We start from the raw sequence: 17,479 nt of genomic DNA, 5'->3' as shown, positions 1-17,479 counted from the left end.
TTGTTTCTTGAAGTCCTGAAAATCATGAACTTGAAAATCATGAACTTGGTCTGTTATTGTCATGGCATGGGTAATACTTGCTTGGCTTCCTTTAATCATATAGGACATGCCTGGATCTTAGTCACAAGTGTTAAAATATAAACCATACATACACTAAAGGCTCATTATGCCCTTTTGAGATGATCATAAACAGATTTCAAACCAGAGCCAATTATATACTTCCCAGGCATATGAAAAGAAAGATCATAAAGAGTAACAGTGATTCTTTAAAAAGTTCTGCATCACCAAAATATGGTTAGTGCAGGCATATTTGGGGAATGATCCCTATTTTTTTTCAAAAGAAGTAGGCCTGCCCTGTCTTTAATTTGGTTAAGTCCACAATCCTTGTTACATGGAGATCAATACAGCACATAAGATTTATTTATTCATTTTATTTATTTATTACATTTGTATGCTGCCCTCCCCTGAGGCTCAGAGTGGTTCACATGGAACATAAAGAAACTGTACATCAAACTCAGTTTTACATATTGAATAGAATAATACCTCACAGACCCTTTCACTGGTGAGATCCATTCCCATAGAAGCTGCCCCATATTCCAAAGTCCTATGAAGCTAAAGGTGCAGAGAGACACACTATTTTGCAACAAACTCATGATTAGGGCCATGTAAAATTAAACACATCTTCTGAAAAGACAGATCTTCATAGGAAAACTGTCATATGCTCGAGAGAGCCAGTTTGGTGCAGTGGTTAGGAGTGTGGCCTTCTAATCGGGTGAGCCAGGTTCGGTTCTGTGCTCCCCCACATGCAGCCAGCTGGGTGACCTTGGGCTCGCCACAGCACTGATAAAGCAGTTCTGACTGAGCAGTGATATCAAGGCTCTCTCAGCCTCACCCACCTCACAGGGTGTCTGTTGTGGGGAGAGGAAAGGGAAGGCAACTGTAAGCCGCTTTGAGACTCCTTCAGGTAGAGAAAAGCGGCATATAAAAACCAATTCTTCTTCGCTTCTGCTTCTTCTTCGCTTCTTCTTCGCTTCTTCTTCTTCTTCTTCTTCTTCACTTCTTCTTCTTCTTCGCTTCTTCTGGCAACTCCTTGGGGTTTTCCAGGCAAGAGATATTCAGAGGTGTTTTGCCATTCCCTGCCTTTGTGCAGCAACCCTTGTATTCCTTGGTGATTTTCCATCCAAATACTAACCAGGACAGACCTTGCTTAAATTCTGAGATTTGGGCTATGCAGTTCAGGGTGGATCTCCTCATACCTAGGCCAAGACAAAACTACCAGTGTTGGCAGGGCAAGAACCTTGCATTTCTTCCCCACCAAGAGTATTCCTTACAGTAGACTCCTGCCCAGTAACTTTACCTCTTGCTCTGTTAACCAGCTCCCCTCAGTAATATTAGTATGAGGGGAAATAGTATTAACGGATTACACTCTTGCTAAATAAGGCAGCATTTCCCTTGAACCTTTCCTGTTAATTAGCCCAAGACTGCATTTGTGCCACACCTCCTCCTCTTCAACCTGTTCTCTCTCTCTGTGTGTGTTTTTTTTAAATAACTTGTATCCATCCACTACTGCATTCCACTCCTGGGAATATTCCACCAAGTCTCTGTAATGCCTACTAAATCATATCTCTGCCTGCATGAGAAACTCAATTTCTTCCTTTTTACTGCCCATGCTTCAGACATTGGTATACTAGAAGTTAAGCCCGCTGTAGGCTAAATACAGCGGGCACTAGCAGCCTCTCCCCCTGGCCCCCTCCCGGCAACCAGCTGATGTGAAAGGGAGAGAGGGGAAGCCTAGAATCCCCAGCCGTGTCCCCGCCGCCTTGCTGGCTTTGGGGAGGGCGAAGGAGCACGGCCAGCGCATCTCTGCTTGTCAGTCCGTGGCCAATGGCCAATGGTCACCCTTCCCCATCCCGGACTGGGCCCACCCCAACCCCACCTTACTGTTTTATTTATACTGCTCCTGGAGCGGTTTACAGATAGGCACCTGAAGTCTATTACCCCTTGGTTCCATTTGACCCGGTTTTCCCAGGCTGGCCTCTGCTATTTGTTCTGCTACATTAGAATCCCTGTGTTGGACATCTCCTTCCCCTTTTGGCTTCAGTTTAAAGCTCTCCTGATCAATCTCCCCAGATTCCTGCTAAGTATATTATTCCCCAACTCGGATAAGTGAAGAAAACCTATCCCATGATCCTGCCTGCTGACACCACCAATGCAGCCAGTGGTTCACCTCCATTATCTTCTGCTTCCTACTCCTTCCTCTTTCCTTGACAAACAAGATCAAAGAGAAAGATACTTGTGTCCCCATCTGTTTCAGTTGTCTCCCAATATCTTCATAGCACTAATGCATGCAATTGTGTTCACAGCCATGTCATTTGGTCCCACATGGCCCATCACAAATCCATAGATTTGATCAGTTTTGGGATCCATTCATAATGTCTTTAATCTTTGCCTCTAACAAACAACACACTTCTCAGACCAGGGATCAGGGCTAGCCATATGATAGTCCAAGCCCCTCAGCAGAGAGTCACTGATGGCCAAAACTAACTGAGCAGCCTCAGTTAGAAGAGGCAAAAAAGAGAGGAAAATTCCCTCAACCTACCAACGACTCTCCATGTGCTCCTTGATTTCTCTCCACATGCTCTACTTGCTGAAGGGAGAAGCAGAAGGCCATAGAAGGGAGATTGGTGGGAATGAGGAGTTCGCACAGAGGATTTAAGCAAGAGTACAAGAAAAAAGGACGTCATGAGGCAATGGGATTTCCTCTCCCTCCCCCACAAAAAAAAAACTGTCAGTCTCCTGCTTACAACTGTGAAGCTTTTTCCATGGTTTAATTGCATATTGTTCATCGGCCATCAAATTTGGAGCTCATATTTTATGGGATATTAAAAGGGTAAATTAAAGCATATTAAATGATAAGATATATCTGCTATCTAGTGACAAACACATTTTAAAATTTAAAGCACTACTGTTTTCTCTTTCCTTTTACTTGCCCAGAACTGGAAATCAAACCAACTTCCTTACTGACAAATACAATTACTAGTCAAACAAGGTTACAGAAATAAGCAACAAAGAAGGTTGTTGGTGATTTGTTTATTGACCTTCTTCAAAACCATCCTCTGATTCCTTATTCCAACTCTTCTCTGCCTTTCTAAAAATTTGCCTTTGATGATCAAAGCACATTAAATATAAATAAGAGATAGCAGAAGGTTGTCAGTTAAAAGCTACTGATTCTTGTCTCAGAAAGACTGGCTTGATCATAAGAAGTACTTCTTGACTTGGCTCTTAGCTCTCAGCTTCCATTTATGATCGATCCCCTTACAAGAACTAAGTATCTATATTCAGTTCTGCACAGTACTCTAAATTTAATTTATTCTACAGTGCTCCAAACGGAGCACGTTTTTTTCTTCAAAGACGTCAAGGCACACATCTCAACCAACAACATTGAAAAAAGAGGGTATATATTTAAAGTTGGAAGTGAATTAGTTTTATAACAGTGATACACAGTGGCACAGGAATCACATGTGGCTCTTCTGCAATGTGGCACCTGCCTTATGTTTCAGAATAGTTGGCAAGGTCCTTGCCTGGTGGGGCTTGTGGTTGGCTGGTGGTTCGCTGAAGCACAGGCCTCATGCCAGGGATGGAAGTAAATGTGGCTCTTTGGTTGATAGTAATTATGACTGTGGCTTTCCACAAATGACAGAATAATTATTGCTGCTTTACAGAATTGTGCATAAGATTAGTTTAAATATTACCACAATTTAGTCCCTAATATGCTGGCATACTGTTTCTCAAAATTGTTGTCAGTCTTCCTGTTGAGTTCAAATCTATAGTTTAGAATCTTAAATTGTAAATTCTTGTACTTCAATGGACTTCAACTTTTTCAGACCTATAAAGAAAACCAGATCAAATTTTTTTAAGCATTGCTCATATTTGAGAGTCTCTCCTCTTCAGTTGTCCCCTCCTTAATTCCTCCTTCCTTTTCTTCTCCTCGTCCTCTCATTGTCCTCCTGCTCTCAAAAAATATCTTAAATGAACAAGCTCTAATGACACAACTGATATGGAAGCTTCCCCCTGACAGAAAACCACATGTGGTAATATAATTCTTTAAATATTATTTTGATCTCTACCATATATGGTTAAAAAACAGTAATTCAATCCACATTATTGATACTCAGCAAAATTTAAGTAGCAGACAAATAAGATAAAACCTTAAGAGTAAAAAATCAAAAGTTTAGGAATGAGTTTTATTAACACTTAAATGACACAGCAGTGGCATCCTGAAGACTAACATAATTGACCTCAATGTAAGTTTTTATGAGTCTGGTGCACTATATCAATTAGGTCAATACTTCTGTAATTCAAAGCAGGTGGAAGGGGGGGAGGGTTACACAGAGAGATGAATTTAAATTAGGTCCAATAAACAGAGGAATCAGTTCAGACAGAGTCAATGAGGACAACACCCAACTGCTTATAGATAAGCAATTAGTATTATTTATTTAAAACATTTCTATGCTGCCTTTCCACTGAAACAGGGTCCCCAAGGTGGCGAACATCAAAATATTCCAACATTAAAACATTTAAGACATTAAACAGCATTTTAAATAGAGTACATATAAAATATTTAAACAGATTGGTAAAATATATAAAAACACAAGACACACAACCAAGGAGGAGCACCGACAACAGGCATGTCACACAAAATTAAAAAGTCTTCACCGACTGGCAGAAGACAATGATAGGGGGAAACAGAAGAATCTCTCATGGGAGAGATTTTCAAAATTTGGGCACCATGACTGAATGGGACCTTTCTTGGGTGTCCCTCTACCTAGCCTCAAGCTGGCAGGGGCAGCCACAGCAAGGCCTCCAAAGGTAAACAGAGTGGATGGGTAGATTCATATAAGAAAATGCGGTCTCACTGTTGCTCCTGGGGTTTTAATAAATTAAAATCTTATTAATATTTTAAATGTTTTAATAATATGATATGTTTTAACTTACGGTACTTTGTTTAACAATGTTGGTAGCCGCCCTGAGCCTTCACGGAGGGGCAGCATAGAAATATGACAAATAAATAAGATAAACAGGTACAATAAACTGCTGAATTAAAATTCATTAACACATTCAAGACTATTTACCCCTTAGATTCCAGGGAATGTAGATTTCATTCTCACTATAGGTGCAAATACTAACAGTTAGATCAACTATATCTTGTACAAGTTTATATTTAGTCTATCAACAGTTGGGATGTATCTTCATCCACCTTTTTAAATACCTGTATGGAATAAATTTTAATATCAACCACATTAAATTGTGCACGCTTTTAAGTTCTACAGAATTCTTTATCAGGTTTTGTGTGTACAGATAGGGATGGGAAGAAAAACACACCTTTCAGAGCATGATGTTAAGGACTCTGTATGCAGTGTGTATGGGATGTTTTGCTGACTTTTTATTGGATACTAGCAAGAAAGCCCATTGCAACCAGGAATGCAATGGGCGCTCGGACCCAGGGGACACCAGGAGGTGTTTTTTTTTTCTGCTGCGTGGAGCTGTGAAAGGCTCCTACAGGGTTTTTTTTTTTCTGCTGCTTGGAGCTGGGAAAGGCTCCTACAGGGTTTTTTTTTCTGCTGCTTGGATCTGCGAAAGGCTCCTACAGGGTTTTTTTTTCTGCTGCTTGGAGCTGTGAAAGGCTCCTGCAGGGTTTTTTTTTTCTGCTAGCTCTCGTGGGCGTGCCGGCTTGGAGCTCCTACAGGGGTTTTTTTTCTGCTGCTTGGAGCTGGGAAAGGCTCCTTCAGGGTTTTGTTTTCTGCTGCTTGGATCTGCGAAAGGCTCCTACAGGGTTTTTTTTTCTGCTGCTTGGAGCTGTGAAAGGCTCCTGCAGGGTTTTTTTTTTCTGCTAGCTCTCGTGGGCGTGCCGGCTTGGAGCTCCTACAGGGGTTTTTTTTCCTGCTGCTTGGAGCTGGGAAAGGCTCCTTCAGGGTTTTGTTTTCTGCTGCTTGGATCTGCGAAAGGCTCCTACAGGGTTTTTTTTTCTGCTGCTTGGAGCTGTGAAAGGCTCCTGCAGGGTTTTTTTTTTCTGCTAGCTCTCGTGGGCGTGCCGGCTTGGAGCTCCTACAGGGTTTTTTTTTCCTGCTGCTTGGAGCTGCGAAAGGCTCCTTCAGGGTTTTTTTTTCTGCTGCTTGGATCTGCGAAAGGCTCCTACAGGGTTTTTTTTTCTGCTGCCTCTCGTGGGCGTGCCGGCTTGGAGCTCCTACAGGGGTTTTTTTTTCTGCTGCTTGGAGCTGGGAAAGGCTCCTTCAGGGTTTTGTTTTCTGCTGCTTGGATCTGCGAAAGGCTCCTACAGGGTTTTTTTTTCTGCTGCCTCTCGTGGGCGTGCCGGCTTGGAGCTCCTACAGGGGGTTTTTTCCTGCTGCTTGGAGCTGGGAAAGGCTCCTTCAGGGTTTTTTTTTCTGCTGCTTGGATCTGCGAAAGGCTCCTACAGGGTTTTTTTTTTTCTGCTGCCTCTCGTGGGCGTGCCGGCTTGGAGCTCCTACAGGGGTTTTTTTTTCTGCTGCTTGGAGCTGCGAAAGGCTCCTACAGGGTTAATTTTTTTCTGCTGCCTCTCGTCGGCGCGGCGGCTTGGAGCTCCTACAGGGGTTTTTTTTTCTGCTGCCTCTCGTCGCGCTAGCGGCGAAAGGCTCCTCCGGGGGTGTTTCTTTTTTTTCTGCAGCTTCTCGGCGGCTGGAGTCTTGTGTTGTGTTTGCGGCGGGGGCTTCCTTGGGGCCGGCCTGACGCGGTGAGAGACGCTTCGCGCCTCTCACCACGTCAGGCCGGGAGCAACTGCGAGCCGCGCTGAGCGCGGCTCGCAGTTGCTGGGGCTGGGAACCGGAGGGACCAATCGGCAGGCGCTTCGCGCCTGCCGTTGGTCCCTCCGGTTGTCTGTCATGAGGAAGGGTCCAATCCGGACCCTTCCTCATCCCGGACACATCCCGCCCCAGAACCCCTTACTGTTTTATTTAGTCCGTGGCGCCCGCGGCGCCACGGGCGGTGTACAGATTTGAAACCTGTTGCCCTACCTTGTCATCATAGATAGAAAAGAATAAGCCCACACCACATACACTTCAATGCATTTGATGAAGTTAATTTCCACTCAAATGGGTTTATGCGGAAATAAATTAATTGTTAAATAAATTGTTAGTCGATCGTGCTACTGGACTCCTGTTTATTCCCGGCGCTACAGATCCTCATGACTATCCATGTGACTCCAAATGGCTCCAGAGTAGTTGCAAAGCATGTGTTCTATGGTCTTACACAATTATCATAGTTGTTTTATATGGTAAACTACAATACATTGAAGAGAAAAAACCACAACAATAATTCAGTTACTGATCATGGAGCTGCATCTCTGTATATCCTATGATTACAAAATTAAGTTCCCATCCTTTCCCAACTCCAGGAGGAAGGAAAAGTCAGTTTAGAGACACAATGTATAAGAAGAAGAGACATCACATGACAGCCACTTTTATGGATACTCAGAGGAAATGATTCTCAGGCAAGAACTCAAATACACTATAGCTGTCACAACTATGATTTTAAAAGAACACTCATTTCACAAGTCTTCACTGGTCGCATAAAAATCAGATAAATGCCAAACTTAATTTTCAATTCTAGATTCAAATCTTCACATAAAAGAGAAAATATTTGGTCAAGATTTGCATTTTAACTAGCTGCTTGTTACATCTTTCAAATATTAAGCACCATTGTCTCAGTATCTTCAGTATCCCCCCCAGGCATTCTCTCAAACCCAGAATGTTGCAGGCTCAGATTACATGACTTATTAGATAATTTTATACCAGCCTGACATTAGAAGGTACTACTATTAAAACATTCAAGTAAAAAAATTGTTACAATTCATGTTAGGTCAGAAGAACAGAAAAATCAAAATGTAACAACAGATCTGTTCTAAAGGTGCCACTGAACTCAAACTTGTTCATTTTGACTTGTAAGCCACCTTAGGTCACAAGATAGGGTTGCCAGGTCCCCCCTGGCAACTAGTGGGGGCTGGGGGGCTTACTGGGAGTGGGCGGGAGGTCCAACTGACATTGACATGTGGGGACGTCGGTTCAGATGTCAGCTGGACATGACATCATCACACAGCGATGCTGAGGCAATACTCTGGTACTGGGGCAAAAACTCTTTTGCAAATTTGGCTTCTACCATAAAAAGCTTTTGCCCCAATACCACAGCATAACCCCAGTGTTGCCAACGTGATGATGTCACTGCTGGTCCATCTAGACACATTGCTGCTGGGCTGGCTGAGCCTTGTTCTTTTTTGGGTTGTCTCCCACCCTGCCAGCCAGCTGATTGGCAGTGGGGCCTGGCAGTGGGAGACCCCTGCCTCCACCAGAGGATCTGGCAACCCTACTAAAAAAACAAGAAAATATATCAATGTTTTAATAAATATGTACAAACAGTTTTGTGACCTGGCTACACACAAAACTCAGAAGTTACATCTGAGCACCAAACCGTAATTTGGAGACTGTAAATGTGGCAGTATCTCCTGTGAGCCCTTTATTCCCTCTTGCACTTAGATTCCTCCGTGCTGCTATACATTCCGCTGTACGTATAGTTGATAACAATATACTTCATGAGATATACACATGGTTAGAGTCAAGAAGGATCACTTGGAAGCCAAGGTTTGAGGTTTGGTTTCTGGGCAACCGTGATCATGTCCAATCATAGTTGGCCTCATTATGGATTTTCCCAAAATAGGAAGATTCACAGCAAAAAGGCAGTGTCACAGTTTTTCAGCATAATATTATATATGATCTATTACAAAGCACCAAATGTATGGATCCAGCAGTAGAAAAATCTATGTTGAAGATATAAGAGTTTTTAAATCAGTGTCAGACTCATAAAGTATGAAGGACGGCAATGTCCTAAGATCCACTTTGCCTGGGCTGGGGCTCATCCCTCTGCTACCATAGCAGCAATATACCACAATCCTCTCAGTCTTGAATGCACAACTGCTAGGGTTAAAAGAGAGAGCATTTCCTTCAGTACTGCACAAGCGGAGTGTGAATGCTTTCACTGTGGTTCTCACAAAAAGCTACTAGCTCTTTAGCAGAATTTACATCATTCTAAGTCCATTGACTTGAGGGAAGAGGCTGTAACTCTACTAAGTACAGCACTATTAGAAGTGATGTATCAGACGCACATAAAGAGTCCTGCTGGATCAGACCAGGTGCCTGTGGCTCAAGGCATAATCTTGCCAAAACACGTTTTTCTATGCAGTTATCTCAAAGTATGAACATGTGAAGCTTCCTCATACAGAGTCTACCCTGGTACTGTTGACTAACTAAGGGTTTTTTTTGAGGGCTTGATAAAAGGTCTTTAGCATCTCTACTTGTCAAGATGTTTCCAACTAGAGATGCCAGAATGGAAGCAGACATCATCTGAATGTACAGAATATGCCATCCTTTTTCTTGCTTTTTAAATTCCCTGATAAGAACTGAAATCACCAAATATTTATATTAAATTGTCAATAGAAAGTCAGGTAGGGGGGATAATAAGCCCTACATACACAAGAAAGGTTGGACTATTGGATGGAGTTTCCTAGTTTTCAGTGGCGCTTCCCCTGCAAGTGAATGCATTATCAGACCAATTCAAGTATTATCTAGAGATAACTATATTAAAATTATTTTTAATATGTAGTGGAGACTAAATAAGATTTTGCTGCACATTGTTAGTCTAAGTCGGAATTTATATTAAAACAGAAAGAAGTTTTGACTAAAACTTATGTGCTTCCTTTAATCACATGTTCCGACCCAAACAGCTGACCTCCCCATTACAACACCTGGGAATTACAGTCACTTTGGTTTATATGGGACCGTCTGCATCCAGGCCAAATATTTTAAAGCCAGTAAGCAAGATTGCACTGAAAGCCTAATATTTGCACCATGTTATATTTTCATTTTCTCCCATTTATACATACAAGGAACTTTTAAGTCCAGGGCAGTCTCTAAGATTGTGGCAGAAGTTGGATGTTAAAATATTTGCTGACAACACTAACTTTCAAGACGGCCCTTCAAGTACAATTTAACAATATCACTTGCTGCTGGCAAGCAGCTACAACCTGCAAAAAACCTCATAAAGACATAACGACAGCTCTTAATGCACAGAAGTGCAGTTTGTTTTCCAGCCCCTTGCAAGTACTTCTAGCAGAGGCCAGCATGGACTGATAGAGTTTTCATAAACCCTGAGCTCATTTTGTACAAAACAGACAGCAATGATAGGCTCCACTAACCTGCGGCCACAGAGCCCCACTTATCCCTACCAACTGATATAAAGTTTTTTTGCCTTCTTAGCACAGTAAAAGACTTAGGAATACGTAGACTACACCTGATGAAATCTCAAAACATTTAGCCTAAACAATTAGTGCTTTGCATAATTCCTGATGCCAGCATCAGTTCCTTAATTTGAGGCTACTATTTCTTTCAGACATGGCGCCACTCTTCAGCATTGCAGGCTGATACATTGTCTCATAGTACTTAGAAAGAACAAGAACCCATCACCACAAATAACCCCCTGGGTCAATCTTAGGCGGGATATTGATCAATGACCCCTGCCCCCATGGTGGAGAGTGGGTGAGTTTGGTATTAGTCTACCGTCTTGGACATTGTGGGAACTGTGTGGTATTCGATTTATAATTCTACTAGGGGCAAAGCCTGTTGTCTCCAAGAATACAACGGGTGCTAGAGCTTGTCAGTGGGAAGAGGAAGGGGAGGAGTTGTCCAGTCTGTAAGGGCATGGGAGGTTGTGGTGGCATGGAGACAAATGAGGGCATGGATGTGGAGATATGGGTGTCAAGAACCTGTGGTGTGGAATGTTCGTTGAGTGTGGGAGAGGACTGACCTTTGGGAATTTTGGCATAGTGGTTACAGATGAGCTTTCCAGAGCCATGTCCTCAGATATGTGAAGGGAAAATCGGACTGGAGACTGTTCTTAGGGGAAGATTACATGGCAACCAATTCCTCCCAGTTATGCGTCATTTCCCTTCTTGTGTGAATTAGGCCACATTCACCGAAATGCCCCTCTGTCCTAATACACATGGGGGTAGTCACAGTACACAGGTGTCCACACTATTCCTTCTGTCTCCCATGTTTTCACTGTTGGTAAAATGTTATGTGCCCACATGCTTCTTTCATGGTTGCTCCTTAGAAGAATGGATTTTTGTACCCTATTGCTTACTACCCAAAGGAGTCTCAAAGCAGTTTTCAAACACCTTTTCCATTCGTCTCTCCACAATAGTCAACCTGTGAGGTATGTGGGGTTGATCTGAGAGAACTGGGAATGGGCCGCAGTGACCTAGCAGGCCTCAGGTGTCACAAAGCATTTTCCAATCGTCTTCCCTTCCTCTACCCATAGCAGACTCCCCATGAGGGAGGTGGGGTAGCGAGCCTCACAGGGAAGCTAGCAACCCTAAGAGGAAGACTCTCTGTGCACAGCAGTCTTGACCTTAGTAAGGTTTTTTATACTGTTTTTTTATTTGCCAGGCCAATAAGTCATTTCAGTTACTATGTGTCTCCAGACATTTACTTGTTCTCTATTTACAGTTTCAGGCTGTAAATATTTATTTAGATCTTCCTGCACTTTCCAGACTCACAGGACTGATGCTGGTCTGCCTGCCTGCACCCCAGAATACAAACAGTTGCTGGTAAGGGCTGGCCATAACACATAGGCCAGGAGGGACACTCCTGCACCACTCCCTACCAACTGCAGGCAAAAATGGCTCATTTGAAGGCTGGACTCTGAGGCATTGTATGATTTTGACGTCCCACCTCCAAACCTCCAGGAATATTTCCAACCCAGGGGCAGGCAACCTACAGGTGTGGCCTGGAGAGCTCCTGAAATTACAGCTCACCTGCAGAGTATAAAGATCAGCTCCCCAGGCAGAAAGGGCTACTTTGGACAGGGTTGTGGTAGAGAAGAAACATTTAAGGCTTCCCACACAGGTTGTTGTTGAATTGAAAGACTTGAGGCCTACTGCACAGGGTTGTTGTGCAGATGAAACAGGAGACAAAAGAGCCAGTTTCCTCTGCAGAATAATGCTGTGCAGTGGCCTCAAATCTGCAGAGTTGCAAAGAAGAAAGACACATGGCTTGGCTGTGTCTAACCTCCGGGCAGAGCAGTATTTTAAGTGAGAAGGGGCTTTTCTGTGGCCTCCCTGTCAGGCAACTGTTTGGCAGAAGGGGAAAGTCCCCCCCCTCAAAAGGAAGGCCCTCAGGCTCCCCTGCGTTGCTCTTGGAAAGGCCTCCTTCCCTCAGTCAGGGGCTGTTAGAGGTTCCTTCGCAGCAGGCCTGAAGGGGGGAGGGGGAGCACTCTGCAGCCTCCTGCCAGCTCTGTCAGGGTTTTGAGGCAATTCACAGTTGGACATGGCAGTTAGGAAGTCTTGGGGCTGGCGCAGCCTGTCCAAGCCTCTGTTCTCATCCCCCTTGGCAGTGCTGCTGACCTCCTCTCCCTTTGGTGGTCAGGAGCAGACTGGAAGCCAGACTGGGCTGGATGAATGGAATTTTGGTCTGTCCTGGTGAGGGGCCAATAGGAAGGCAACTTGCGCGCCTCCCCATTGGCTGCTTGGGCCTGGATGGACACTCGGAGGGCCCAATCAGGAGCCGCGAAGTGGCTCCTGATTGGGCCCTCTCAGTTTTTATCCTGGATATGGCCCGCCCTAACTCCTCCCCAGGTGGCCTTACCCTTTTATTTAATAGGAGCGGTTAAAGATTGGGGTTTTTTTTACTGTAGTTGTAATTTATTGGGGTTTTTATTGTAGGTTTTATTGTTGTAACCCACCACGAGCTAATGGGAGTAGAAATCCAATAAATAAATAAATAAATAATGCAGGAAAAGCTACATATACTCAACTGTAAGTCTACAGTCATTTCTCAGGTTACTTATAGAATACATAGTTACCAGTTTACAAGATTAGGTTGTGAGAAACTAGAAGTTAAAACCCGGTTATTTTGTAGTGTAGTTGGATTATAAACCCAATATAAAGATGGAACAACTAGACACCCATATTTTAGCAAGGGATCCCTGGAACGCTGGGTCCCAAAAACCACAGGAATACCAGAATCACATTCCCAACATTGACTCAAAATGTTTCATTTGCCCATAGCTCCTAGCAACCTTAACCCAGCATTATTGTTGAATATGGTATTATTCTTCCCATATACTCACCTAGATGTCATTATACATCTCACTCCTGTTATTAGACACTTCAACCCTCTTCTTTCTAAACATATTTATGACTGTCCTATATATTTTCACTAGGAACTTCGGACTTTTTCCATCTGAACGTATCTATTAAGGCAAGCCACTAAGTCATCAACCATTTTCATCACAAGGCTTAAATTGAGACAGGGCAACATTCCTACCTTGTGTAGACCATAAAATGCTTACAGGCATAGAAGCCACATCCTTGATCTTTATCCAGCTGTTGTTGCGCTGCCTGCTCCATGAAGAAATTATACAATAATACTCTCCTTTATCTGCCTCTGAGGTCCACTGGATTCGTAAGCGGAAAGTGTCCATTGCTGGCTTGGAAAAAATTATGTCCCCATTTTGGGCTCGTTGTTTGCTCCTCTCCCCAACTACCAGTGTCCAGTCTGCATCCATGGTGGCAAGAAGTTCATCTTTAACCACTTCATCACTACGTAAAGGCAGTCTGTAGTACCAAGACACAGTGTAACGGACATTTGCTTCTGCGTTCTGTGCTTCGGTGATCCTGCACTCCAGTTCTGTGGGATCCTCTGAATACTTCGGCATTTTAGAAGCATTTAGAAACACATGGTAATTTGGCTCTGCATAGAATTTGGACAAGAAGAAAGGAAACCCAGGGAATAAATTACAGGAATGAAATGAAGACATACAAAGAATATCAGTAATCTATCCAAATACCATTTCTTGACTTCAGAATACATTTAATACCTTGCCAGTCAATGCATAGCATATTACATTATATTCTGCCTTACTTCTGTTATAAAGCTCAAGGCAGCATTCACAGAATTCCTGATAGCTTTACCACCCAGGCACAGACCATATCTGCTTAATATGTTTGCTGTACCCTCTTGCCTTCGAGTTATATCCTGAGACACAGCCACTACCATTAGCCAAGGCAAGATGATTCCAGTAAGTGAACGTTGCTGTCCCCTGGCATCTCCCTGCCCCCACCCCCCGTGCGAAAAAACCCACACAAGTCAAGTGCTAAAGCTAGAAACACAGTAAATAAAGCAAGTGAAGCAATTTCACATTGCAAGCCGTCTGTGAATTTTTAACTGTGTTCAACATTTTGCAAAAGCATGCCCATAGGATTTTGGGTCTCTGTACCCAGTATTTTCACCTAAGCCTTCGGGGAGGGCGGTATATAAATGCGAAAATAAATAAATAAAATAAATAAAATTTTACCCATCTGTTTTACACTCTGTGGCCAGTGATCTCAAGCCAAGTTAAAATGCCAATACATGCAGCTCACACCCCCTTGCTCCCAGGGCTCAGAACTGGAGGTAGCAACTGACCATGAACTTCAAATCACCTTTTACAGCCTTATGAAATTCTTCTGACGATATCACAAACACATGGAATCTGAAGGGCCCCTCTCTACTCTTTGTAATGACACAGATATCATGGAATACTATATTAAGCACTATTCCAGATCTTATAAATTACAGCAGTGGTCCCCAACCTTTCCGAGGCTGGGGACCGGCAGGGCATCGGGCCGCGCCCGCGGGGACCGCGCCCGCGGGGACCGCGCCCGCGGGGACCGCGCCTGCGGATCGAGACGCGCCCACAAGCCACGCCCGCGGATCGGGCCGCACCCGCGGGCCCGGGCCACACCCGCTGGCCTGTGCCGCACCCGCGGGCCCGGGCCACACCCGCTGGCCTGTGCCGCACCCGCGGGCCCGGGCCGCACCCGCGGGCCCGGGCCGCACCCGCGGATCGGGCCGAGCGGGCATGGCCCGCACGGGCGCGGCACGGCCCTGATTCCCTCTCCCCGCCCTCCCGCAGTAAGAAGCTTCCCGGGCCACAGGCTTGCGGCCTGGGAAGTTTTTTACTGCGGGGAGGGGGGCGGGGAGAGGGAGCCGCGGCCTGGCGCCATGGCCTTTGCGGCCCGGCACCGGGCCGCTGCCCGCAGGTTGGGGACCACTGAATTACAGAACTGGTCAGGTAGTAGATAGGACACAGTTTATTGCAGTGGCTAGTTTTCAAAAAAGAAGCGTGAATAACTATTTTCTGCTTTGATTTTTTTTTAAGGAAAGCTGAAGGCAAATAAGGATTCAGCTAATTACTTCGGATTTTGGAAGGCCCTGTGCGGTGGCTTGCTGGGGAAAGTTTTGGCTTTGGCATGAAAGCTGCAGCTCGGCTCTCCACACCATCTCTCAGACAGAGGATTTAGAAGGTAGGAATAAAAGGCTTGCTGGATAAGCCTCATTCCCGCACTCTGTCAGCTGTCAAAGAACTGCCTAGCCGCCAGTTCAGTGGCTTAATACCCTGCCAGCTCTGAAGCTTCAATCAAGCAGGAGGGGGCTGGCGTTGAATTCTGGATGCATTTTATGAACCTCAGATTATGAGAACTCTTCTTCTGTTTTACCCTCCCATTGCCCCCCTCCACCCCAGGCAACCCAAGATCACTTGAAGAACACTTTTATCCTCCCTTCTTCACCTGCACCCAAGTAATTACTAATTAGGAATATAAAGGAAAGGAAATTCCCAGCAGCTTATGAAATGCTTTCGACACTGAAAAGGGCATCGTGTTCAAACCAGCTTTCAAGGCTGGGAATACTATGAAGATTATATTCAAAACAAAGGTGTAGGACAGCAGTTGCTTCTATCTCTAAATAAGCATATGCAGTCTGGGAACAAGAATTTAGTGATGAACTCTGAGGCAACATAATTCCCATAGTTAGGCAAGTAGAAAACAGAAGGAAGTGGGAAACTACAAATGATGCCATTTTCTTCTTCGATTCCTTTCCTAACAGTCCCCTAAAGCTGACATCCTGCGTTTTCTTAATAGGGAGCACATGTCTCTCTGAATTCAGTGACGCTTCTGTATAAACACACCTAGTATCATACTGCACAAATATTACAAGACTTATTCAGCAGTTCTCTCAGCTCCCAAGAGTACAGGTGGCTACCCACCTGTCAGGAAGCTTCCTGCAATGCATTTTGAGAGGCAAGGACTAGGTCATTGCCTACCTGGCCCCCCTAACTTTGCCATTCATAAGCATATGCACACCAGTGCTTGAATTGCATCAAAGAGAAAGTAAAATGCTGGTTTCCATTGTTTGAACGACTGTCAAGAAGCGTCTGGCTCCTAATTGTGAAGTCAAAAGCCAGAAACTTGATTTTTTTAATTATCCTTTAAGAGATGCTGACACATCAAGGCAGACTCTACAAAACAACATGGTTCTTCAGAAATTTGTGCTTGGGTTTCAATTTTTCATATGCTGCCTGGTTGCTTATTTCTCAAAATATGTGCATAAAAAGCAGGATGACTGTAGCTAAAGAGTTCAGCTAGGAAAACAGTGTATGAGTTACTGAAGGCACAGTACTCCATGAAAAGAAGACCACAGAAGAGCACAGTAAGGAAAAATTAGGGGGAGGGGGAAGTAGCTAAACCTACGGTTTCCTCTCCCCCCTTTCTATAAATACTTTGTAATCTGTTCACATTAGGTTTAAGCAAATCATCCAAAGAGAACACCATTTTAAGAGGGGTCTAAGCATTTCCTGAGACGTTACCTACTCACCTGCACAGTACAACAGAAAACTAGAGCTGTTTTGAGAATATGGCATTTTTACAAAGTACAATTTTACTGATTGCATTTTTACTGATGTACTCTAAATGGAAGCACCTTTCCTAGCCAAAAGAAGCTGAACATTAGGTTTGCATGTTTTCTTCAGGTGCCCGAGTCACAAAATATAATCTACCCTGAGTTATCTCAAAGATAGGGCAGACTATAAATCCCATAAATAAAAGTAAGTAAGAGAAATGATAGTAAAACAGAGCAGTTTGTATGCCTGATAGCTTTATCACACTGTTAAATAAGGCTGGGCCATTACAAGTTGCTCCAAGTTAACGCATGGGAGAGTTCTTGTGAGGAATCCTTATCCTTCCATGGTTCCTCTATATATTTGTGAAACAGCCTGGGTGGTGGAACGTATCCGGCTGTCCAAATTGGATTAGGGCCAATCCAGCAGCTCCCGCCCTCTGTCCCTGGATTATAGCCTCTTTGCTCTCAGTGCCTGGAGCCAGCAGCAGGTAAGGGGAGAGGGCCCGGGGAACAGGGTCATGGTGGAGGGCCTGCTAATGAGGGCCTCTTGGCCTACTAAGCAGGGCCTGCTAACGAGGGCCTCCCGGCCTGCTAAGCTGGACCTGCTAACGAAGGCCTCTTGGCCTGCTAGCCTGGGCCTGCTAACGAGGGCCTCCCAGCCTGCTAAGGAGCTCTTTCCC

General features: G+C 44.3%; 1 protein-coding gene across 2 annotated transcripts in view; it reads right to left on the bottom strand.

The window, feature by feature from the left end:
- PTGFRN (prostaglandin F2 receptor inhibitor) overlaps positions 1 to 17,479 on the bottom strand; it is a 121,189-nt gene that overhangs the window by 55,897 nt on the left and 47,813 nt on the right. For both annotated transcript variants that reach the window (XM_077342285.1, XM_077342286.1), the window contains exon 5: positions 13,407 to 13,832. In XM_077342285.1, coding sequence (XP_077198400.1) covers positions 13,407 to 13,832 — 426 coding nt within the window. The remainder of the gene's footprint in view (positions 1 to 13,406; positions 13,833 to 17,479) is intronic.

Source organism: Paroedura picta, chromosome 6 (assembly GCF_049243985.1).
Source record: "Paroedura picta isolate Pp20150507F chromosome 6, Ppicta_v3.0, whole genome shotgun sequence".
Lineage (NCBI taxonomy): Eukaryota > Metazoa > Chordata > Lepidosauria > Squamata > Gekkonidae > Paroedura > Paroedura picta.
This window is presented reverse-complemented; position numbering and strand designations above follow the sequence as displayed.